Consider the following 25,369-nt stretch of genomic DNA (forward strand, 5'->3'; position numbering starts at 1 on the left):
CAACAACAACAACAACAACAAAAATCTTCCAATAAGAGGGTCATAGCTATTCTTCTTCTTCTTCTTCTTCTTCTTCTTCTTCTTCTTGAGGTGAATGTTAATAAGACAAGACTAAAGGCAAATTTGGATGATGTCAAGATGGAGACAATTGCATTTCTATTTGTCAGCAAAGTTGAGGTAGATTTAACTTTTTTTTATCTTTTTTTTTTTCTCTTTTGTAAGGAGATGTACAAAAAGTGATGACAAAATTGCCTTTTAATCAAGTTTAGGTTGGATTCAATTCTTTTTGCATGTGCATTGGATAAAAGAGATTGATTGCATGAGGCCCTACACACACCCTTTGATTGTGCTTTCACTCTTTTCACATCAATGTCTATCAAGATTTATTTTCAAACTATCTCTAATCTTCTTAGCATTCAACAACAAAAGTTTATAAGACTCATTAGACTCAAACAAATATTAAAACCCTATATATAAATAAATAAATATATATATATATAATATTTATAAAAAAAATACATAAATTGATTATTATTATTATTGATGATAGTAAAATTAACAATTTTGTATTTGCTTATCCCCTCGTTTATTATTCATATTTTGGTATAATTGATTAATTATAAAAAGTTAGATTAATTCGTAATCTTAAAGAGCCTCGAAAGATCAATCATTTTAAGTCCATCAAGTAAGAGTAAGACTCGTGTCGAGTGATAATTTGTAAGCAATGTATCGTAGCTATAAATGCTAACCCCCATAATAATGGAGTTCGTATGAGATATTGTTTGTTGTTCTTTAATGTTCTATATTTTAAATTATTTGTGTTGTAAAATATGAAAGACTTTCGAGGGAAAAAAAAGATAATATTTAATTTTTTAAAAAGATATTTATTTATAGTCTCCATATTTTTCAAGCATGAATGTGAATTATTTTGTTTTTATTTTTTAAAATTTCTTAATTCTTTTGGATTAGTAAAATATTTTATAATATTATGGGCTAATTATATATTACTCATGTAGTTAGAATTCTTTAACATCTTAGTTCCTAAATAAAAAATATATATTAAAATCTCTATAATATGAAAGTAAAATATTTAATCTTATTTATCTTAATGCTGTTGACTTTATCGATGACAGCACATGTATGAATGACACTGCACCGCTCTACCTCACCTATCTCCTCTTCCACCTCTCTTCTTATCTCGATAATGTAGATATCTCGTATTCCTCTTCTTCCTCGTTCAATATCGACGTAAATACTTTATCACTTTACTTTTTTATCCTTTTTGTTGTTGATATTTAGATCAATATCGACAAAGCTAATCACTGTGTCATTGTCATCGTCATCGATCACTCCCATCACAACAACTATGATGTCACCATCAATCATCCACATTAAATTTATTTTTTTCTATCATTTTTATGTCATTGTTATTATGTATTGTGTTCCGTCAGAAAAGTCGACAATATTAAAGTAAACGATGTTAAATGTTTTATACTTTCGTAACTATAAAAAATTTAATATAATTTTTTAAGTATAAAATCAAGATGCTAATTAGATTTATCTACGGAGCTAATATATAATTAGCTCTAATATTATTATTATTAGGTTGAATCGATTGGATCCTGACCCCGAATCCGATAATTAATTTTGGGTTATCGGAGTCGAGCACGAGTAAGTTCGAACATCCAAATCCCTCTCCACCAATAAACCAGGAGGCGGAGCAGCAGAGAAGAGGAGACCATGGAAGTGGGGAGAATGGCGACTTGGGTGGAGGGGCAACTGCGCCGGCTGCTGGTGGAGCACCCGGTCATCGAATCCTTCGAGTGGAGGCCAAACGAGACGTTTGGCGCCTCCGTCCCCTTCGTCGCCACCGCCGTCGCCACCTACGTCACCCTCGTTTTCCTCTTCGGCCGCAGCATAATCCCTCTCCCCCACCCCTCACCAGCCCTCCTACGCCTCCTCTCCTCCGCCCATAACCTCCTCCTTCTCATCCTCTCCGCCGCCATGGCCGCCGGCTGCGCCCTCTCGGCCACCGCCCGCCTCCCCTCCCCCCGCTGGCTCTTCTGCTTCCCCCCCTCCGCCATCCCCCGGGCCGGCCCCCTCTTCTTCTGGGCCCACGTCTTCTACCTCTCCAAGCTCTACGAGCTCGGCGACACCCTCCTCATCCTCCTCGCCGTCCCCCGTCGCCGCCTAACCTTCCTCCACGTATACCACCACGCCGTCGTCGTCGTCATGTGCTACGTCTGGCTCGCCACCGCGCAGTCCCTCATGCCGATCGCCCTCGTCACGAACGCCGCCGTCCACGTCGTCATGTACGCCTACTACTTCTCCAGTAGCGCCGGCCGGCGGTGGCCCCCGCGCTGGAAGAGGGCCGTCACGGATCTCCAGATCGCCCAGTTCGTCTTCAGTTTCCTCGTCTCCGGGATCTTCCTCTGGTACCACTTCACAGGCGGCGGGTGCGAAGGGATGCGCGGCTGGCTCTTCAACGCTGTCTTCAACGCGTCGCTCCTCGCCCTCTTCATCGACTTCCACCTCAAGGCGTATAAGGAGGCCAAGAAGAAACCCAAGACGAAGGCCGCCGCCGCCGCCTCGCCGAAGGCGGCGGAGTCATGACGCTCCCCCGCAGCGGTGATGGTTGGATTCCTCAGCCATTCTCGACCGGGCGGTGACGGGACCCGAGGAAGGGGCGTGGAACTTTGTAAGCCGTATTTATTCTTCTCTCCTTATTTTTAAGCTTATCTTTGAAACTTGGAAATGAGCAACACGAGTTGGGATCCGATTCAATTCAGAAGATTGAAGAACCTTGAAACCCTTTTTTACTTTGCTCAATTTGTTTGTGCATTTTATTCTCGCATTGTTCAAGAAATTGGGTGTTTCTTCTTCAGCACTACAACTTGTCTGCCTTAAAGAGACCCAAATTCTTAAGAGCTCTACTAATTCGAGTGCCAAAGAATGTAGGAGTATATGTTTGAGTTACTTCACCCTCTTTTGGTTTTAAATTTGGCTAATGTACTTTGAGGGATTTTTATATGCAACTAAACAAAAGTTACCATGGTTTATATGTAGCATGTAGAAGAACAAGATTTTGCTGCACTAAATTGGTATTTGCTATCAAATTGGAGCTACATTAGATAAAAAAGATTCAAACATAGGCTACTTTTTTGGTGTCTGCTAATGCTTTTAGCAAGACTAGTGAAGTCTCAGTTCTGAAAATTATATCTCTTGAATAGGGAATTTCATAAGACAAGGGTATGACTAATTAAGCTATCAATTTGCAAAAACAATTTTTTGCTGAGCTTTAACTATTTGCAAATGCTTGTCCTACCTGCAAGTATTCTGGTACTCTTCTTGGTAATTTGGATTTCAAAATTTGACCATACAAAGTTCTACACTGATTGGCTTGATTTTGCATCTAAAAGGTGAAAAATAAGCTCCAGAGCAGATTTATCGTGTTGCTTTTATCATTTGGATCTTCAAATTGACAGATCAAAGCAAATTGATCCCTAAATGCATCTGTTGGCTTCTGACCAGAGCACATCACCTTAAACAGTCATGTTGTAAGTCTATCTCTCTTATTAATTCCCTTTTACATGAATGTGATCAGAAAAGATTCCGCGGTGCATGAAACAGTCACTAGTATCATATATTATCCTTATTAGCTAATCAATATGGAAATAAAATTATCAGCATCTTTTCACACAAAACTTTGAATCTTTAAATAAGCAGATCCTGTTAGAATGTCGCCAACCTTTGTTGTATGTGCAAGTACTTCTACATGTACACCGCTGTTCCGGTGTCCAGGTGCTTGCTATCTGATACATCTCATAGTAGTAATCAGACATATTAGCTTCCTTGGATGCATCTCATTGGATGGCTTACTCTGGCATAACTCTGGATGAGTTCAATTTTCATAGTGCTTGTGTTTAGCTTTGTGTGACCAGTGATGTTGCTTATTTTGTGTGCTATATCTTTTTTTTGGCAATTAGATCATTGAATAGTATGATTCACTACTGACAGTACAAAAAATATATTGAGCTGACAGATGACCCATTTTTGGTAGTTATGCTTTTAAATCTGAGTTTAGAACACAAAATTTGAAAACTTGCATGTGTTATTGTAATTAATCTTCGTTAGCTACTGTAAATTAATTATTTGGTTGAAACTTAATTTATATTGTTAGTCTTTAGAAACTGATTGTGATGTTAAAAATATTGGAGTTATTTTTGATATTTTATATCTTTGTATTATTTCTTTTAATTTAATAAATTTATGTTAACTTAGAAGTGAGTAATCTAATTTTTTTTCTATTAATAATAAATACTTTTACCGAGAAGATTACAATTTCACCAGGTTCTCATTTCCTCAGATCTCTCTAATAAATGCTATTGGCTCTTAATAGTTCTTTGACCCAACAAGCTCACCATGGCTTGCTCTGTACTATCAAAGCATGCATGTGTAGTTTATGATAATTTTCATTAGTGCTCCAGCTTTAGGGTATAGTCAATAATGAGTGAAGCAAGTTTCTATCAAGGAAAAAGGTACTAAAGCAGCTAATCTGAGGAGGGTCATTATGACGACCTCTACAGATCCTTCCAACATCGGCACCGTGTGCATCATCGAGAACTACAGGAGATGAGAGATGAAGAATTTATGATGCAGAACATCACTTATACGTTGGTGACTGGTTCATAGAGGCGATACATAAAGTTGGTCTTGCTGCTAATGGCCATGGCATGGCCGAGATTAAGCCCTCAAGGTTTCTTCGCAGGTGGGATGTCGACGATGGCGACGAAGTCGACGGAGTTGGCGGCCATGGCGTCGTCGACGGACTTGGGTAGCTCGAGTGCGCCATGCTTTTTTCCACCGGAGGTGTCCGTGGACTGGCTCAAATGGTCGGCGCTCTTCCCCCATATAAGAGAGTAAAGGCCGATGACTATGACAACCGCGCCGATCACCCTGTCAATGGTTTCCGAGAGAACTCAGGTGAGTTGCGCTGTGTGTGTGTGTGTGTGTAGAGGAGAAGGTAATGCGATGGTTAGAGAAGCGGGTACCTCCCGAGAGCGATCTCCTCTGCAAGAATGGTGGAGCCCATGAAGGCCACTATGATCATGCAGAGAGGGCTGAAGGCGGTCACGAAGACGGGCCCTCTCTCCTTCATTACCACGGCCTGTAGATAATATGCCATCCCCGTGCACATGATGCCCTGTGCAAAAGAGATGATTTGTCAGCATCTCTCTCACTCTATATATATGTACACGCGATCATTTCATAAAAAGCTTAATCTTTTGGGAGTATTGATCATCTGATTCAGAGTATCCATCGGTGGCTGTCCTATATCAGTGAGAAGTGTAATCTTACCGAGTAGATGGCGGTGAAGAGTCTCATGTCGAACCCTATCGACCAAGGCTTGACGCCGCGTTCCATGAAGAGAGCCACTGCGCCACCTTGTCCAGCGCCCAAGACGCATATCAAGGTGCTCAAGGATAGCTCTGCAGGGTACGCCTTCAAGGTATGCGACTGCACCCCCGATTCCCCAAAAGTGAATCAACAGTTCTTTCACATGGCCAACACAGTCCGAGAGAGAGAGAGAGAAGGTAGAAGGGATTACTTGGAGTATGAAGAAAGCAGACCAGCAGAAGCAGCTGAAGAGTAGCATGAAGGTGCCGGCGAGCCAGTGGGCATCGCTCTGGGCGGCAGCATCAGCAGGGTGGTGGCGCCCTCTGTTCCACACGAACTCCATGATCGGACCTTTGTACAGTATCATGATCAGCGCACCCATCACCGTCACCGCGGTCCCAAAGATCTTCGCCTGACTACGCCGCTTCTTGATATCTATTATCTCCATTCTGATCACGAAACGGCATGCGATTGATGTGAGATGCCGTACGTGCAGTAGCAGATCAGATACATAGGTAGCTGGTGGAGAGATCGAGCTTTCACCTCAGAATAATGGCGTTCACGAATGTGACCGCAGGCAGGATGTTGTAGAGAGCAGAGGAGAAGCTTGCCGATGTGTTCTTGGTGCCCATGTAGTAGAAGTTTTGGTCCAGCACTGGCCTGAATGAAATCGATGTGATGCTTGTGTCAAATAATAGCCAGATTTGATGCACAATGCAGTAACTCAAACAGTGTATGGTTTGTGGATCGATACTCCAGCAGTGCGAGAGCCATGATCTTGAGGAAGATGGGGAGTGTCATCTTGGGCCTGCCTTTCCTGCAGTGATACGATCAACCTCTCTCGCATAAGATGAAGCACAACACACGCTATATGCGTGGAGCGTGGAAGAGGGAGACGAACCTTTCGAACCACAGCGCGAATGGACCGATGACAGCGGCGGCGATGGCGTTGCGGTAGACGACAAGCACGTAATGGCTCATGCCCTGCTTGAGCGAGACCACCGAGACCACGTACATGCCTGCGTAGCCAAACTGCAAGAACACCATGGCCAAGTACGGTCTCACACTCCTCCAAACCTCACCGACACCCATGCTGCTTGCTATCTTCTACTCCACACGCTTCTCCTCGCTCCGACCTCACAATGCATGCAGAGCTCGAAACCCTAATGCAGGCTTATATAGGGGAAGGAGAAGCCACGGCCCTCACGTAAGGCCACCGCACTCCATTATGCTCGTTCATAAACGACACCAAACTAAAGGGCAGTGCGGTCTTCATGGTCTATAATTCGGAAAGGGACTTAAGAGGGAAAACTACAAGCGAGAGGGTGCAGTTCCGTCTTCGGGGTCTATGATTCGCAAAGGGACTTTAGGAAGAAAGCTCCACAAGAGAGGGTTGATTAAAGTGCTCCACTGCTTTTGGTGCTTCGCATCGCATGTATTGCGCGATGACGCCTCAAAGGCGCGGCCAGTGGAAGCAAGAGTTAGTGCAGTCTGATGAGGGCTGGCCTCCTACTACATATGATGAGGACAAGTTGTGCGCAGTGTAGGGCGAGCTCGACTCAGGACTCCAAAGTCTGGAGCTTATCCGAGGCTAGGGTAATTCCAGGGGGTGAAGCTTCTGGTAAGGTTGGCGAAAGCAAGGGTTGCCAACACCATGAGTTGGGAACAGAAGACACTGCTAAAGTGCATGCACAATAATGTTGGGGAGGTGGAATCCTCTCTCTCTCTCTCTCTCTCTCTCTCTCTCTCTCTCTCTCTCTCTCTCTCTCTCTGTTTTGGAGTTCTACTTTCTATTATTATCAGATCAATAATAGACCAGTTGCCCACTCCGGTTTCTTAATTGACATGCAGCGACAGCTGCTTGTAAAAACCACCTTATCCATGCAGGCTTTACGTGATTTGTTTGGAGACCAATTCTGCTTGTGAAGACAAGGAAAACTTTGTTTGGAGACCAGTTCTGATTTGGATTTGGTCTCACCAAATCTTCAAACTTCTGCACCTCAAGCTGTATCTGCTCCGAGAAAACAAACAAGAAGATAGAACCATATGCATCCAAGAAATATGTACCTTCTAATTTGTGGAAGAGCCATCTGAGACATGGGTACCTATCCAGTTATATACTGTTGGTGTGAGATTTGGTGTTCGACCTCATGCATCAAGGTTGATCCAACTTTCTCCGATTTTTCGAATCTTATCAAGTGTAACTAGTTCGAATTCTAATAAAACTAAGATCCTTCTGTCGTTCAAGTTAGTATCACATGAAAATAGAAAGATCAGAAAAATCTGAAGTCCACATTATATTTGGAGAAATCATTATCTAGTCTCTGAGAATATTGATCCTATCACACAGCATTTACCAGTGATTGTTCTAACCATCAATATATTTAGCTTGGGGTTTTCTTGGGGATCCTATGGTGAAGTCCTCAGGTCCCTCATGCCACTGCCTTCTTTGCTTTTGGGCAGAGGTCATCATCAATCACCAGATAATTAAAGCTAAAAAAGATGGCCGGTCAGTGTAAGATAAAAGAAGGCATCTTTGATCATGCAATCTATTAATAGATCATCTATTTGATTGGAGGCTTGTCATCTCCAACTTTGTCTAGAATAGCTCTTCGTTACTACTCAAACTAGCTTAAGCATCATCTATTCGATTGGAGGAAAAAGAAGAGAGACATGAAAATATAAGCATGAATGTTTGCATTCTGAATTGATGGATCACAAGAATTAAGACAAAAGAATGTTCTTCATCAATAATCCTTTCAAGAACCAATAAATTAAGTCACACTAATTCTTTAAATTTCAACTACATCTAATCATCTTATCGGAGTATTACAAATCTCCCGAGCTATAGGTAATTATAAAGATATGTAACATTATATTATTTTTCATACTCGACAACATATCATATCAATATTTTGATGATCCCAAATGATATAGAACAGATGGGACACAGGAATATAATAAAGCTTGTATATTATTTGAGGTCGTTTTGGCATGATGTGAATGATGTCCTACCGAGTGAAACGATGGCACATAATTGAATGAGATTATCAAATAATAAGATGATCACTTGAGTTAAAGTGGGAAATAGCAATTTCTTCACAATCTCAATTGCATCCATACATTCTTTTCTTGCACCTATCTATGCTCTTGAAGCACAAATTGAGGATGTGAAGCAAAGACTAAACTAACACTCTCATCAACACACTAACATCCCAACATGTTGAATTGATGTTAAATGAATGAGCTAAGGAGAATTCATTTTGCACATTGTGTTTATACTCTCTAATATAATTTTGCAACTTTTTTATGAATTTTTATTTATTTATTTGAGTAAAAACATGACATGCAACTTGATATGGGTACTTCAATAATCTTTTCAATCAATTAATTTTTGTTCTAATTTTTCTATACAATTTTCCTTATCAATTAACATGTATATATATATATATATATATATATAATGCAACCAGGGGAACATGCTCAACTCGGTGACTCGGTCCGTTACTGAAGCCAACTCGGAATCCTTCCCCGGGCCACGCCGAGTCGGGATTCACCGAGTCGCAACGCAACTCACCACTATACAAAGCGTTTCTTCACGATCGTGTACTCTCAGCCCCCTTTGAAACCCTCTACCGCTCCTCTTTCCTTTCTTAGATCAGGTCTTTTCTGCCGCTTCTTGGGTGGAGTCGCTCGACAACCGGAGCCCTAATCTTGGTGAAAGGACTGCAGAATCCTTCATGGTCATATGATATTTTCGTTTCTGTCTTATGAGTAGAGGATTGCTGATTAAGATTCCTCTGTTACTAAATTTTTCGTATAGTTTGTTGTTTGCTCGTATAGTTGTAATAGTCTCGGAGATGTTAGCAACTTTGTCTCTTTACTAGACTTCGATCATGATAAAGCTGTTGTTAGGAAGGTGCCCAAAATATCTGTAAGCTTTGATATCCCCTCTTCCAAATGTCTCCAATCATGATGTGTGAATGAAACCTAAATGCTTAATACAAGTCCAAATGAGTAACGAGCACCACACAAATGCATGATTCAAATTCATATATACATTTCTTTATTTTTTGCAAAGGGGATAAGTGGCGAAGGGGATTTGAGCCCCGAACCTTCCGATAAATGGTTAGAGTCTTTACCCGCTAGGTTAGCTAACACCTTCCTGCAACAGTAGAAATATATCGGATGAGATTTGAAACCTTTAACCTTTGGTAAATGGGTTTGGTACACTGCCACCAGGCCAATGTTTAAGGTATTCAAATTCATAACTTGCTTTGATATTACGATAAGTGTATTTTCTAAGTACCAAATGCTTAAGTTGTTAGGCAAGTGCTCAATATATTTAGAAGTTTTAATGGATTAAATATTGGTAATTAAGATTCCAATGGTACTGAGTTATTATATGTGTAGTTTCTTCATTTGCTCATATAGTTTTGAGACAGATCAGAAGGCTTACCTGTACAATTGAAAGGAAAGAGAGACCAAAAAAAGGAGAAAATGGAAGGGGGAAAGAAAGGTGATCATTTTTTCCGGATCAGTTGGTCAGTAGGATCAAAGATGAAAGTATTGCTTGCAAGGCTGTGGCATGGGCTTTCTTGTCTGTGACTTGCTGACTTGTAGGTAACATGTCATGACATGTCTGAGAATAGAATCTCACTGTGGCATGCCTTTATTGAACGCTTGTTGAGCTACACACCTATTGTTTGGGTTCTGTCTCCATTTTGGCCTTTGGTATTTACTTTGAGCCTTCCTTTAGATTTATAGTCTCAGATTTATCTTCTATGACAATATTGTCATATGCAAAAGTTAATTCTGTTGAGAAGGAAAGAAAGAGGTAGGTCAAATGTGAAGTTGACTACGAGGAAATATATACTTACTTCCACATATTAACAATGAGTTAATGCATTTTGCATAGTTGCATCTCTTTGATGGATTTATTAATAGTAAGTTCCTAAGCTCATCTCTAGTTAGACTCTTTGGATGGTGATATTTGTATTTCTTGGGGTGTCATTGAGGTCAAGCAGGTGTCATTGAGGTCAAGCAGAAAGCAGTAGGGTTCCTTTAGGAAGATAAATATATTGTATGTCCCTTCCATGATTTACCATAAAGAGCACATTTTGCCTGTTCGTATGGCCTATTACCTAATTGTTTTTTCTCCAAGTATTTGGCTCAAAATGCATTGTCAGAGCTACATACACAATGCTGCTCATTGCTGAACTTGCCTGCCTTTGAACTGCTTAAAATGCAAGATGTGCTTTGCTTTGCATAGATTTGCCTCATCTGTTGTTGCAGAACACTTTGCTTACAGGAGTCCGTATTACATTCCTGAGAAATGTTCTATTTACTGAGTTAAATTCGGAAAGAAAAAGGAAGAAACAATGTGAAGGGAAGAAGAAACAGATGAAGCTTCTGGGTAAGAACAAGTCTCATCCATAATTGCCTTCTGCAATCAGTTTTAAGTGACCGGTCACCAAATTAGGTTGGCTTTTACATTCTAAATGAATTGAAATGTTGTGATAGAGAGAGACAGAGAGAGAGAGAGAGAGAAAGAGAGAGATGGTCCAACAGCTCTTGGCCGACAGACCCATCATGGCCGGCGGTGGCGAGCAGAGCTGTGCCTGCTTTGTCGGCCTGCAAAGCCAAGCGAGAAGGTATCCCCACAGGTTGATGCAGACACCACAGAATAAAATGCCACCGTCTTCATCCATGCATATCAGTATCCACTTCTATATTATTTGCTGGTCTGGATGTTGAGTCAAGCGCATGCATGTACTAAATTTCATGCATGTTTTCCCAGGTCAATCATGCATCTGCATTCTTTCATTTCTTTATAGGCATCACTTTATATCACCATGTTATCAATGAGAAGAATGAGGTTGATAAGATAAGAACATCCTATACCATAATCCTTATTATTCCCTGTATGATTAATAGTACAGGAGGCAGCATGATGATACCAATACATGAAAAGAAGGAACAATGGATTGTAGACAGAGAAAAAAAGAGAAGACATGTGATGCATGTTTTCAACGAGAAGAACGAGGTTGTCAAGAGAGATATAATGCTTACTACCCATTATTACTTATAAATTAATAACATGTGATGCATCATGATGAAAAAGAAAAAGGAAGAAGATGAGATTATTATTATTATTATTTTTTCCTTTGGTATAGGATAGAGTTAGTTGACATCTTCTAGGCTTATCGGATGAGGTTTCCAACTTTAGATCTTATCATCCTCTTAAAATTTTAGATATACGAGTTAAAATGTATCAAGATGAGCTTAATTTGTTGTAATTTGCAAATCATATGCAAATTATAAGGTATTTGCTTCTATGATTAGGGATAAAAAATCTGAAGTTTAATAGGTCTCATCAAATCTTTGTATGGTTGAGAGAGACAGAGAGAGCAATTATGAGAGGTAAACAACCTCAAATAACTTAATATTTTAATCGGTATATATATATATATATATATATATATATATATATATATATATATATATCATGAATTAAGCATGCATATAATGCTAATTCTATACCTAACAATCAAACATCTGATTTATGTTTTGTTTGGAGGTTCAATTGCCTCCTAATCCTATTCTTTTTTACTTTCTTGGACGTGTTATATCATTCAAATGTTTCCTTTTCGACTTTATTGGACGTTGCATTTTTCTTTTCATGTAAGCTCAATTTTAAATAAATAGGATATTACGACTTGTTGTTGTTGAATATGATCAACATCATGATGAACATCAAAGGAACAAGAAAAGACAACTCAAGTAGTTTTTTGTCTTGAAATTTGAATACAAGGGAACATGTTGGCAATGTCATGACCATAATTGGGATTTCACAAAGATGTGGACTAGTAATATATATATATATATATATATATATATATATATATATATATTTTATGCATCATTAATTACAAATATGAAGACTTATGAAAATATTTTTTTCCCAAAAATCATACGAATTAATTTGATGAATTTAATCGATACGATCAAAAGGATTTAAGTTCAAATTAATAGAATTAGGCGCGCTTTAGTCCCATATAAATAAAAGGGATTCGAGGATTACAAAATATAATATCGATCATATTGAGAATTATTATTATTATTATTAATTTTATTATCATTTATTATAAATATATTTTATGGATGTAGAAACTAGAAAGCATTAATACTAGTCAATGACATGACACTCCCACATGCGGTGGATGCATGTGGATCCAAATATGTCATCGTATCTTCGAGAAGCATCAAACATATTGCTATGTGATGTTTGTTCCGAACAAATGTGAATACAATATTGCATATACATGCGATGGACTACCATGAAATATAATTCCACATATCAAGCCATGAATCCATCACAATACGGAATGACCAACTTATATTTATTATACATATAATTTAGATTAATGGCCCACCCACACTATGTAGTTGGCACCCAACCAACCCATCCAATTGCAACACGTCTCTCATTATTAGATCAAATTCCAATTGCATGTTGCCAAAGGAATATGATTCAAATTTAAAGCCAAATTCTCTCTCTCTCTCTCTCTCTCTCTCTCTCTCTCTCTCTCTCTCTCTCTCTCTTCCATATAATAATAATACATGCACACATCCACCAATTTTTACCCAAAATTCCTCAATTTCTTCTTCTTTTACTTATTGTTTTTACATGTCTATTCTTTCAATGTTTCAAATTAACGGATGTGCCCCTACAAATTTACATATATTTTCCTTTTAAATATTAAAATCCTTCATTCATCCATAACCATACTCCTATGATAAATAAATAAATAAATAAATAATATATTAAAAAATTAACAGTGAATTATGTATCGACTTAATTTAGAAACTATTAATATTTTATCTATGAACACATATTAGAAAATTTACCAATTCATCCGGTCCGTCGGTCGGGTGATGATTTTAAAATTTCCTCTAAAAAATTTTAATACCTAAAATATTGATAAATTTTTATATTTAAAATATTAATTTGATGATGGTATATCGGATTCATTTACTACATATTAAAAATTTAAAGTATTATCTAATAAATTTATATATAAAAAATTAATTTGATGATAATGTATAAGATCAAATCGTCAAGTGTTTATGATTCAAAATCTCATAAAATAAATAAAAATATTGAAGAGTCTAATCATTATAGTGCAATTGATAATAAGCGTATAATTGTAAATATATACTAAGGGTTAAATACGAAAACCATTAATGTTGGAGGGGTATTATGTTAATTTGCCTTTTCTTTTACAGGGAACCGCGAGCTGGAAACGAAGCACTCCGAGAAGAGGCGGCAGCAGCAGAAGGCGAGGAAGAAAACAACACGTTGAAGAAGAAGAAGAAGGTAAAGCACAGTCGTGATTGAAACGAAACAAGAAGAACCAGAGAGAGAGAGAGAGAGAGAGAGAGAGAGAGAGAGAGAGAGAGAGTTGGATGGATTCGACGTCGCGATCATACGGCCGCACCCCCACAAACCTCCCTTCCTTTTACCTAATCTATCTTCGTTGACGTTCCCGATTGGTACGCGCGTCGGGGCGGAGGGGTCGGTGCGCTATCCGGCATGGTGGATTCCTCCGCCTAGGGGAATTGATCCCACCCCCACTCTTCCACTCGGGAGGGTATTCCTTTCCCTCCTCCTTTTGTCTTTTATTTTCCTTTTTCCCGGTTTTGTACCCTTGACTCTTGTTGCGTCTGGTTGGTGCTTTTCTGGCTTCTTAATTTGCAGGGTTGATCTCTTTTCTTGTGTTTTTTATTCTTGACGCGCCGGTCGCTGATCTCCGAAGAGGGATTGGGGCGGACGAGCTGAAACGAGGTGGGTTCTGCCGTCTTCTTTGCTCCCTTTTTGGATTTATCTTGTGATTCGATGGGTTTCTTTGAGTTCTTGGCTGAAATTGATAAAAGCTAGTTCATTTCTACCAGGTGCCTTGATATTTGATTGTATTGGTGCTTCATTTTGGGCCACAATCCCTTTGAAAAAGGAAGAGCGTAGGATAGGTTATTGTGTGAGGGATTTTAAATTGAATTAGACATAACCCTTGGTTTTTGATTGTATTGGTGCTTCATTTTGGGCCACAATCCCTTGGAAAAAGGAAGAGCGTAGGATAGGTTATTGTGTGAGGGATTTTAAATTGAATTAGACATAACAAGGAATATGCAGACGAAAAAAGAATCCTTAGTTTCAGACTAGACTGCATGACGGCTTATATTGTGCGAGGGATTTTAAATTGAATTAGACATATCAAGGAATATGCAGAGGAAAAAATAATCCTTAGTTCCAGACTATACTGTATGGCGGCTTATAAATTTGGAAGAAATAAAGGTAGGATTTTGAATTATTCAAATCTCAGTAATGGTAAGCTCGTTCACTGAGTACGCCCACTTGGTAATTTGCCTGGAGACAGTTCTATCGATGAAGCAATTTGTGTTCATTTTCCTACTTGTTCTTGTGGTTGCTGATCAAGTCAGTAACTAGAATCTTGCAAGAGTAACGTCTATGGTTAATGACAGAAGGGCCTGAATGACCCTTTTTTGTCTATTTCAAGATGATGAATTTTAGACCCTTAATTGTGTCCGACCTCTTGAAAGTGTGATTCTTTAATATATGTTATTAATTTTTCTGTGTAACGTGTAATACATCTCAAGTTCTTTAACTGGACAACTTATTTAGTATAGGATGCTTTCGTTCTTGACACTAGTTAGCAGAAACTAAGCTGAATGATGCCCTATGAAATGCAGGACACATTACAGCAACTAATAAAAACTCATAATTGCATATCAACGATGCATTTTTTTTTTGGCCAGACAAGGACATGGAACAAGAAAACTAAGGGTCATAATCGTCTTGGGACATATTAGGAGGTCAGCTTGTCATATGAACTCTTTTTGTAAGCACCAAATATTTTTAATAGTATCATGCCTTGATAGTGTAGTAATCTGGAACTTCTGGATTTATTTATTGAAACTAGATGCAGTGTTTTATTTATAGACATCACACCAGCAAAAGCTAAACTGAAGTATACAAGTAACCTTAGATTTACTGTTGTATCATCTTTCTCAAACTAAGCTCATCTTTCTCAAAGAATAAGTTATATAAAATGCAGTATGCATTTTTATAAAATAACAAAAATAGGTAGTCCCACCACTTTGGAATCTGGAGAAGGTCAAATACCCAATGCCTTGCCCAGCTTTAATTTATGTTTAGCATAAACTTAGTTTTGCCTTACTCCACCAAATTTGTTGGAGTTTAACGTTTCTATCTACTGAAAATCACTCTGAAATTCAAATTTTCAAAAAGTTAAATCAAGGTGAGATTATTTGGAAACATTGACAAGAACTATTTTCTTTCTGTACTTATCTGTGTAAGGTTGACTAATTCCATAGGTGTAAGGATCAAAGAAACACATGGTAGTGACACAGTCAGACTCTAAATCTTGCCCTTGTAGTTTTCTTCTTTCTAGAACTTATGCTATGATTATCATAAGATAGTTGTACATTTTATGGTTAGATGCTTTTCTCCTGTAATGCCTTGTTTAATTTGATAATTCTCAATGTTGCAGTTACTCATCTGTGGATCTGTTAGCTTGTGACTTTTATGTCTTGGCAGTAGAAGAGGAGCTCATATCTACTCTCGCATTCATATGAACATTTCTTTGGAATCTATTGCAGGTGCAAGTATGAGCTATGAGCATGGTGAAAGGTGAGCATTTTTCACTTCTTTTTATCAACTTTTATATTCTGTTACTTTTATATTCTTTTTGTCAATCATCATATGAAGTTAGATTTATACGCTTTAAATCTGCTTTTTTTCTGTTGAGGTCCTAACTATACCTGTTTTGCTAGTCATGCTGAGAAGGTTCTCTCAAACGGAGATGTCTATGTTGGAGATTTTAATGGTTTGCTTCCTCATGGAATGGGGAGATATACATGGTTGAATGGAACTATCTATGATGGTCAATGGGAGAAAAACAAAATTACTGGCAGAGGAAAGATACTCTGGCCATCAGGAGCTGCATATGAAGGTGAAATTAGTGGAGGTTTCCTCCATGGATCTGGCAGTCTTTTTGGATTTGATGGATCAGTTTATAAAGGTTCATGGATGATGAACAGACAACATGGAAAGGGAATCAAAACTTACTCTAATTTAGATGAATATGATGGTTTCTGGAGGGAAGGGTTGCAAGAAGGTTTCGGCACACACAAATGGAGTAATGGAAACACTTATAGTGGAAATTGGAAGTCTGGGAAGATGAGTGGTAAAGGGGTCATGAAGTGGTCAAATGGTGATCTCTTTGATGGTGATTGGTTAGATGGATTAGAAAATGGATCTGGCTATTATAAATATGCTGATGGGTCACTTTATGTTGGAATCTGGAGCAGAGGGCTAAAAGATGGACATGGAACCTTTTTTCCAACTGGAAGCAGAACACCTTGTCAACTTACTTGTTCTAAATCTATTGTGTGTGGTAATAAAGTGCAAAGTCTTGGTCCTGCTTCATTTTTTAGTAATGAAGGACCCGTGAGTAAAATGTTGTCTAAAAGAAGCACAGTCAATAGATGGAGCATGAATGGTTGTCTCCGAAGTACTAAACGGATATCACATAGGCCGTCTTCCCTTGATGGCATCTGGAATGTTAATGATGCTTGTGTTAGCAGTTCATCGGAGAACACATCTCGTACATTATGTTCAACTGATGAAAGTCAACTTGAGCTCCTAGATGACAGAATTTTAGTTTACGATAGAGAGTACATGCAAGGAGTTTTAATAACAGAAAGAATGAGATATTGTGACTTTGGAAGACCACAAAGGGCTAAATGGCACTGCAAAATGAGCAAGCAACCAAAGAGACCTGGTGAAACTATTTACGGAGGTCACAGGAGCTACTATCTGATGCTAAACTTGCAACTTGGAATTAGGTAATATTTCTTAAGTTAATGCACCCAAGCAGGTTGTTACCACTTCATTATGTAGCTAATATGTTTTGCAGTTACAGTTTACATAACCATGTTGGAAACCTGTGTACCTTCTCTCAGCTTTTTGTTTAGACCTCACTTGTGCTCTCTACTTATCTCTTTATGTTATGAGCTATTACAAAACCAATTTGTGCCCATATTTCACTGGATCATGAATGTAAGCAGGTTTTCATGTTGTAAAAAATGAGTAGATTTGAATTGAAAGTAAATTTTTTAAGTACCAACTTCGGAAGGACATTTGAGCAAATTACATTTTACACCATTTAGCCACCTCAACCAAACTATGTTTTTTTCCCTCCCTTTTCTTGATGGCTTCCTGCCCATGAAAAGAAAGTAAAGCAAGATTACCCGAAAAAAAATCTCTGGATTGAACTTAAATGGAAAGTTTGCCTGGGACTAACTGGCTGACCAGATGAGTTTTAGTTAAGCCAAGAATGATAATATGTCCATTTAAATGCCAATAAATTTTCCTTCTTTTATCCTGATGATGTAAAGTTCTTAATGAAACAATGTTTAGAAGCTACTGTATCTACAAATTTATCCGTTCAGCATCCAATAATTAGCATCTCTTTTTGTTTAGTAATTATTTGCTTCCTGATCGCAATATAAAGAAACTGGAGTTCTCATTTCAAAGTTGACAGGTACACGGTTGGGAAAATCACACCCGTGCCTATGCGTGAAGTCCGTTCTTCGGATTTTGGGCGTCGAGCTAGAATACAAATGTACTTCCCGAGCAGAGGCTCCCAATTTACGCCTCCACACAACTCGGTGGGTTTCTTTTGGAAGGACTACTGTCCAATGGTTTTTAGGTAATTGGTCGACTTTCCAGTTCTTCCTTTTTGCAGGTTGACCCTCTTAAATAAATGTATTAGTGATGTAGCTATTAAAGCAGGTTAGATAATAATTCTTTATACTACCTTTCATCACCCTAGGATCAAATAACAAACAACTGTCTTGGAGTTGTTTGTTGATAACCATCAATCCATAAGAGAACAAAGAACTTGTGAAACCTCCAGAAAGTACAATTCATATTCTTCTAAAAGTTTTGTTCCTCTTTGGTTATAGAATCTCGAGTTGCAATCATAAGTAACTTAGCAAGCATGATGCCATTAATACTGGTCCATACAATGAGGATCTGGTGGCCTTGTGTAATCCTTTTCATTTAAAGTTTGCCACTCCCTGTCATATAATTTAGATTACAGATTGTATCTGTTGTCCTATTTACATGTGTAGGATTTTATGTTTCCTTCTTTTCAGTTGGGTGTTAAAAAATGGTGATTGCTAACAATATATGCTTGCAAATTTGCCGGTCCAATTCACATATCTTGGGTAAGTCTTTTCTATCATCTTGGAATCCACAAGCAAGCAGAATAACATTGATAAAATGTTACCTGATCATACTTTGATTATGACAGTTGGCTTATTGAAAATTTATTAAAAGTATTATAATTTACTATTTCCTAAAAGTAAGTTTTAAATTTTGTGGTGAAGGAGCATGCCAGTGATGCTGTTTTGAACTTATGATATCTACGTCTAAATCCGATATATGATTCTAAATGTAAATCATTTCAATCGATTTTAAGTTATATTTTAAAATTACAAATCAATGTGTAACTTGTCAGTAGAGAAATCTCAATAAGAAAATAAGTACCGCATTTCTTGAGGCTATAGGTGATGGCTTGTTTTCATTCTTTTCATGAGAAACCTTCAATCACTTGTTTAATATCTTAAACAGGTTTGCTCTTTATGATAATACAGTCAACTTTGACAATTAAATGGTAACATGTTATTAGGAACCTTCGTGAAATGTTCAAGATAGATGCTGCTGACTATATGATGTCGGTATGTGGAGGTGACGGTCTCAAGGAGCTTTCTTCTCCAGGAAAAAGTGGCAGCATCTTTTATCTTTCACAGGATGAAAGATTTTTAATAAAGACCCTCAGAAAATATGAACTTAAGGTTTGATATGCATATTCCCACAGTCAAAACTAGATGTGTAATTTTTTGGCAAGGCATTTGCTTTTCCTCAGCCATTTTTTCGTTAAACATTTCTTCTTAGCCATCTTATATTAGTACATTACTCAGTCAAAATAGTGGCATAGAAAACAGTTTAGGTTGAAAATTGTCGATGTTTCGGATAGCAACTGAATTTGTATCAACACAGCATACAGATTATGATTGTGCAAATTTCTATTTCAGATTCTACTGAAGATGCTTCCCAACTATTATGGTCATGTTGGAGCTTATGAGAATACCCTGATAACAAAATTTTTTGGTCTCCATAGACTGACCATAAAAGGAAGGAAGGTATATATACCCTGAATTTCTAATGCATTTCTGGATTGCAAATGATTTTGCTGCCGTCTAATATTTTGCTTTTGCAGGTTCGCTTTGTTGTTATGGGGAATATGTTCCGCACAGAACTGCGAATTCACCGTCGGTATGACTTGAAGGGTTCATCTCATGGGAGATCTACAAGCAAGCATAATATTAATGAGAACACAACATTGAAAGATCTTGACCTCTCATATGTCTTCAATTTAGAGAAATCATGGCGTGAGTCGCTTTTTAGGTTAGCTGCTTCTGATCCATTGGGTCTTCAGGATGCTAAAGCTATAATCATATTTTTTTTTTTCTTTGATGAGAAGGATAGGCAACAACCCATCCAATTTCATTAAAGCAATGGAATGCAAAAAATAAAGGAAACAAGAATGGTGGGCCTAATCTTGAACACAAAACAAAAGACAGGAAGAAGCTTTATCAAATTCCATGGAAAGAAGAGACCTGAAAAGAAAAATAAAAGAAGCTCTTCATATATTTCTTGGCATGGTTTAAAATATCAGGTACTACACCTTTTATGGTCCAGCCTGGTTCATACCGATGTACTAACACACGATATGCTTGTACGTACTATTGTACCATTAAGGAGGGAAGAAGAAGAGGAGGTGGAGCATAGGAGGGGAGAGAGATGGAAAGTAGAGGAGGAAAAGGAGGACGAGTACCTGGGCTAGTGTTGGTGGGCCGGTGGGCATCAAGAAGGGATCACGAGGGGTCGAGCATGATAGAGAGGATTTTAGCCCTATATTAAAAAAAAGAAAGAGAATAAAGGATGAACAGAACCACCTGAAAAGGGTCAGTCTATATGCTGGTTTTCTGTCAAACTGGTAAATATTACACTGTATGAACCGGTTCAGGCAGGATATAGAACCATGCTTCCTGGCAATATTGACTCTCCAAGAATGGAACCACCATGGGAGTTCTTAAGAAGGTCATTTGCACTATTGTTAAAATTGTTGATAATCTCGCTTTATCCTTGGCCCTCCAAAGTTTATATAATATAAAATAGCAGAGCCATCTCACACCTTCATCCATAAATCTAGAACAAATTCATTTCTCCAAGCATCTCAAAGATCCTCCAAAAAAAGTAGGGATTTGTCTAATCCCCAAAAGCCTGCAATGAGAGCCCACACATCAATAGGCCTTCACAGTAGAACAAATTATGATTGATATTCTCACAATGAAAATTGCATCACATAATGTAAATTGTAAGTTGTAGGTACTATTTTATCTATCTGCTCACATGCTAGAGATACTGGTCAACCACTTGAGTTTTTTATTTTCTTTTTTCCGCAGACAAATCTCTCTAGATTGCAAGTTCCTAGAATCACAATCTATAATTGATTATAGCATGTTGTTGGGACTGCATTTTAGAGCTCCTGAACATCTGAAGGCTTATTCAAAATCTCAGAATTTACTGAAGCATAGTGCAAATTCAGCAGATGATAACGGTAGGTATCTTCTCCAGTTCTGGTATCTAACTAAGCTAAATACATAAACTTCTGTTTGTGTTCATATATCTGCCATCTGCATTTTAATGAACAGCTTATGCTTTGACAAATCAGTATCTTTTGACAAATTAGCATCTTTTATACAGCTTCTACAGCTTACCTGATTATCAATTTTAATTATATTGTCTATGTTCTAAACTTCTAATTGTATATAATGTTCCCTTTTTTCTGTAATTTAATCAATAGTCATTCTTTATATTATAATTGATATATATGTTCTGAGCAAATTAATTATATTAGCAACCTCTAAAATTTAGCTAATCCTTTAGAAAGATGCATAGTAAAATGTGAGGTAAGTTCTTATTGACATACATTTCATCTCAAAGTTTTTTTAACCTTGTATAAAGCAACCTGGTTCTGTCTATAGACATGCTCCTTTTTTTCACAAAAAAGAGAAACTATATTACTTAGAAACACTCAAGAAAAACAGGTTGCTTTTGTCAAAATTTAAGAGAAAAAAATTGTGAAATGCAATGCTTTCTAGCATAGCTCACCAGCCAATTAGTGCTCCTATTACCTTTCTTGAAGACATGGGTAATCTAAACTTATCAAAATCACAAAAAAACCAATGGTGTCTCTAACATTGTTGAGATTTGAGAATAACCCAAGGGAGGATCGCTTGGTCATTCAGGCAATCAGCCAAAACAGAAACATCAGATAGTGTAAATGTCAAACCCTTTCACGTGTGACCATCTGAACCTTTCTCTAATAGCTAAAATGTCGCAGTATAAACTTATTTGATTCTTGATGAACCAGTACCCCTTCATGTGTGGCCATCTAAACAAGTACCAGAATCACTATGAAGAATAGAGCGAGCACCCCTAGCTTGAAGCTATTGTTTCCCATGAGTCCTTTGTGCTAAGCTTCAAACCATCTTGGCTCCAATTTTCCCATCTTACCAATTTATGATAGATGATAATATTTCCCTTGGAATTAGGGATATCAGCATAATCAAGTGCTTAACTATGACTTTTTAAATCAGGGTCATCGTAATAGTTTCTTTTTTTTCTCATTAGAGAAAACATCAGTTGGTGGATTTCATAAATGCCAGAGTATCGGCAATTAAGGTTCTTTATCTATTTGCATTTTGGCATCGGCCTTTGGATGTTGAGGAGGATGTTTTTTAAATATTGAGTGAAGTAATGTTGAATATATATGAATTGCAGAAACCAAATGAGCCAGTAAATAATCAAACACAGTTCTATGGAGATTTATGATGGCCACGTACTTGCATATGTTGTGCCTTAGTTTCTGCATACAGATTTATCTGCAACATCTAAGAATAGTTATAGTTTAATGGAGTCCATGATGGAAGATCTTGAGTATTCAGTGAAGAGAAGATATTTCTCTATAAGCAGTTCGGGTTAAGCTTTATAATTTAATTAGTCAAAAGCTCCATGAGTTCCAGCTTGCTTGTTCTTTAGATTTTGCTAACTATATATTGACACATTCTGTCTTCCAGCTGATATTCAATTACGTGATGAAGTCAAAACTCCACCAAAGGGTTTACGCTTGGTCGCTCATGAACCAAGTTCCGTCAGTAGCCTGCCAGGTTCACACATACGAGGCAGCACCTTAAGAGCATCTGCAGCGGACAATAAGGAAGTTGATCTTCTTTTGCCTGGTACAGGAAGGTACTGTTTCTATAATCCTTTCCATAGCATCTTGCAAGGAACATAGTTGGCAATTTTGTTGATAATAGTTCCCATTTTGACACAATTTATTGTTTATTTAGTAGTCAACATAGTACTAAAGTAAAATAATTATATAGTATTGTTCACATAAAACCTTGGATCAGGTGCTTCTCTTCTCACAGTTGCCTGAAAATTGCTTTTTGTGATTTGATTGGTGGTAGTCATGGTCCGATCTTTTTCCTTCTAATATTAAAGGGTCTTAGTGCCACGTGCTGTAGTTACATATCTAATCTGCCCGCTATTCTGTACAACAGAAGGATGAAAATTTCTTTTGGGGTCTCGAGTAATATTCATTAATGTTTTTAATTTGAAGGCTTAATATTTTCTTGCTTACTAATATGCATTATTCTAAGTGGAAGTATAATCTGAAAAGATGTGCAAACTTATGCTGTGAAGTCACTTGTCCTAAAACGTATGAAAGATGATGGATTTGTGATGGTATTCATAGAAAGTGAAACTCTTAAATCAGGGTTTTTGACAGCAATACAGGGAGCACAATCACTCTATCTGACAGAAATTTAGATAACATTCCAGGGTTGTTAAGTAGTTTATCATTCAAGACACCAGCTTCTTTTTTATTTGTCAAGGAAAAAAAAATCCTCTTTGGTACTGTCAAGTTGAAAATGCTGTGTTCTCATGGACTTTGCAACCCATGTGCTGCCTCCTATTGTACAAATCAGCCTATACACCATGTAGTTGGTTGAGGTAATTCTACAACATACTTCTAAAACCTAGGCAGTGATGTAGCGGAACATAGGTGCCCAAGAAACTACAAACTTCTAAAACCTAGGCAATGATGTAGTCAAACAAAAGAGCCCAAGAAGCCTGAAGCATTTTACACAGATTTTAAGGAAACCATATGTGGACTTGAATGCTGAAAAATAATGATCTTCTTCTCCACTAAAAAGGTGAGATGAGTTTACATATTGCTAATCTTGCTAATGTTTGCTGCCTTTAGACATTATAAAAGAGCTTATGGTTAAAATTACGCCAAAGAATTTGTTTGAACTATTCCATTTGATTCCCTGCTCCCACCGCCATGCATGAAAATATGATTTGTCTTAAATTAACAATGTTTTGATTTTGTTCTGTTTTGCATTGATAATCCCAAATCTACTACTATATTTTATTGTTGAAACCTAATTGTCCTGTGACCATGTCAGAAGTTGATTGACTTGAAACCGCATCAAATGAGATGCTTATTGACCAAGCTTTCGTACCAGTCATTTCTTCATTAGACTGTTCAAACATGCTGTGATAACCATGGTTTTTGGACTCTACCATCCCTAAAGATATCCGGGTTGCCGTGAATCTTGTGGAGGCTTGTGCAGAGTTAGTTAAATTAACTTCACATACAATACCCTTGCTAACACTCTGTTAATTGTTTAGCATGTTGTTAGAACTTCCCTTGAAGCCTTTTGGCCATAAAAAATTTTCATTCTGTTCAGATTGTCTCGAGTTTGAGAAACTTCTAGATTTTTCTAGTCATCAACAACTCCTGTGTTGATGTCCAATTATAAGCCTGCCTATAGTTTTGGAAAGAACTGCAAGAAAAACAATCTCGTAGAATGTCCGTAACAATATATATTTTGCCATCATTAAGATCTATAAAAAACATATATTTAGTCAAGTTAAGAGTATTTAAATATTAAAGTTCGTCTTTGTAAGTCTTCATCTAACTCCTCAGACCATCAATATTAATCATTTCAACTCCTTTAATTACCATAACACCGTCAATGTTAGTCTCAAGCCTAATGAAAAAAAGGTTTGAGTGTTGTGTTAGGCCATCGACAATTAACATAAAACTATGTCAGATTTCATGAATATGAATCTTAACCATATCTTGTAGAATGTTCATATTTAGGTTTAAATTTTGTTTAACATTTGTGGGACTGAGTAATTTCAACACTGTAAACTTTTGGCTAAGACATCCAATAAAATTTTAAACAGGTTGCGTGTACAACTAGGGGTGAACATGCCAGCTGAAGCTAATTGGAAGCCTCTTCACAACAAAGGGCTACATTCAGCAGAATTTAATCCTGTTGAGGTCTATGATGTTGTTCTCTATTTTGGGATCATAGACATATTGCAGGAGTACAACATGACGAAGAAATTTGAACATTGCTGCAAATCACTCAAGTGCGACCCGCTATCGATCTCTGCTGTTGCACCAAAGATGTATTCAAAACGATTTGTTGAGTTCCTGGAGAAAGTTTTCCCTGATTAGATATGCAGCGGAGGAAAACCTTCTATCCGGTTGACAATCTTTCTCAAAAGTTTTGTGTAGCATCCTGCAATCTGTCAGTTGGTGGAAGAAGCTTGGTAAATGATTGTATCTATTCCTATTTGTTGTATGCAAATGACAGAATAATTCCATAGTTCAAATAATATGTTCTCAGGTGGTTCATTCCTCCGGTATAAAGT

General features: G+C 37.6%; 3 protein-coding genes across 5 annotated transcripts; 2 read left to right on the forward strand and 1 right to left on the reverse strand.

Moving 5' to 3' along the window:
* Positions 1 to 1,674: 1,674 nt before the first annotated feature.
* On the forward strand, positions 1,675 to 2,813 carry LOC103977173 (fatty acid elongase 3-like). Its single transcript, XM_009392620.3, has one exon. It carries the CDS (start codon positions 1,741 to 1,743, stop codon positions 2,611 to 2,613), a length of 873 nt encoding a protein of 290 aa, XP_009390895.2. The 5' UTR covers positions 1,675 to 1,740; the 3' UTR covers positions 2,614 to 2,813.
* A 1,684-nt stretch (positions 2,814 to 4,497) lies between these two features.
* On the reverse strand, positions 4,498 to 6,555 carry LOC135615202 (WAT1-related protein At1g21890-like). Its single transcript, XM_065113382.1, has 7 exons — positions 6,299 to 6,555; positions 6,152 to 6,214; positions 5,941 to 6,057; positions 5,609 to 5,846; positions 5,359 to 5,517; positions 5,052 to 5,203; positions 4,498 to 4,956 (listed from the first exon to the last, which is right to left on the reverse strand). Exons 1-7 carry the CDS (start codon positions 6,487 to 6,489, stop codon positions 4,752 to 4,754), a joined length of 1,125 nt encoding a protein of 374 aa, XP_064969454.1. The 5' UTR covers positions 6,490 to 6,555; the 3' UTR covers positions 4,498 to 4,751.
* A 7,118-nt stretch (positions 6,556 to 13,673) lies between these two features.
* LOC103977171 (phosphatidylinositol 4-phosphate 5-kinase 1) lies at positions 13,674 to 25,367 on the forward strand. 3 transcript variants are annotated; one of them, XM_009392616.3, is made up of 11 exons: positions 13,674 to 14,051; positions 14,159 to 14,245; positions 15,990 to 16,129; positions 16,273 to 17,346; positions 18,045 to 18,212; positions 19,197 to 19,362; positions 19,603 to 19,710; positions 19,788 to 19,975; positions 21,037 to 21,191; positions 22,714 to 22,885; positions 24,896 to 25,367. In XM_009392616.3, the coding sequence occupies exons 3-11, from the start codon at positions 16,071 to 16,073 to the stop codon at positions 25,170 to 25,172; spliced, it is 2,367 nt and encodes a 788-aa protein (XP_009390891.2). In that variant the 5' UTR covers positions 13,674 to 14,051; positions 14,159 to 14,245; positions 15,990 to 16,070; the 3' UTR covers positions 25,173 to 25,367. The 3 variants fall into 3 exon arrangements, with proteins under 3 accessions (XP_009390891.2, XP_009390893.2, XP_064969484.1); XM_009392618.3 differs by having other exon boundaries at positions 13,707 to 14,051; positions 16,099 to 16,129; XM_065113412.1 differs by lacking the exon at positions 19,197 to 19,362 and having other exon boundaries at positions 13,707 to 14,051; positions 18,045 to 18,171.
* Positions 25,368 to 25,369: the final 2 nt, after the last annotated feature.

Source organism: Musa acuminata, chromosome BXJ1-3, assembly GCF_036884655.1.
Source record: "Musa acuminata AAA Group cultivar baxijiao chromosome BXJ1-3, Cavendish_Baxijiao_AAA, whole genome shotgun sequence".
Taxonomy (NCBI): Eukaryota; Viridiplantae; Streptophyta; class Magnoliopsida; order Zingiberales; family Musaceae; genus Musa; species Musa acuminata.

What these genes read in the sequence shown, in the direction of transcription:
- LOC103977173 (XM_009392620.3), top strand. Translation starts at nt 1,741, where the DNA reads ATGGAAGTGGGGAGAATGGCGACTTGGGTGGAGGGGCAACTGCGCCGG.
- LOC135615202 (XM_065113382.1), bottom strand. Translation starts at nt 6,489, where the DNA reads ATGGGTGTCGGTGAGGTTTGGAGGAGTGTGAGACCGTACTTGGCCATG. An exon ending in GTGAACGCCATTATTCTGAG is followed by an intron (nt 5,847 to 5,940) that starts GTGAAAGCTCGA and finishes TTTCGTGATCAG; the next exon opens with AATGGAGATAATAGATATCA. An exon ending in CTGCTTTCTTCATACTCCAA is followed by an intron (nt 5,518 to 5,608) that starts GTAATCCCTTCT and finishes TCGGGGGTGCAG; the next exon opens with TCGCATACCTTGAAGGCGTA.
- LOC103977171 (XM_009392616.3), top strand. Translation starts at nt 16,071, where the DNA reads ATGAACATTTCTTTGGAATCTATTGCAGGTGCAAGTATGAGCTATGAG. An exon ending in AGCTATGAGCATGGTGAAAG is followed by an intron (nt 16,130 to 16,272) that starts GTGAGCATTTTT and finishes CTGTTTTGCTAG; the next exon opens with TCATGCTGAGAAGGTTCTCT. An exon ending in AAATTCAGCAGATGATAACG is followed by an intron (nt 21,192 to 22,713) that starts GTAGGTATCTTC and finishes TCTGTCTTCCAG; the next exon opens with CTGATATTCAATTACGTGAT.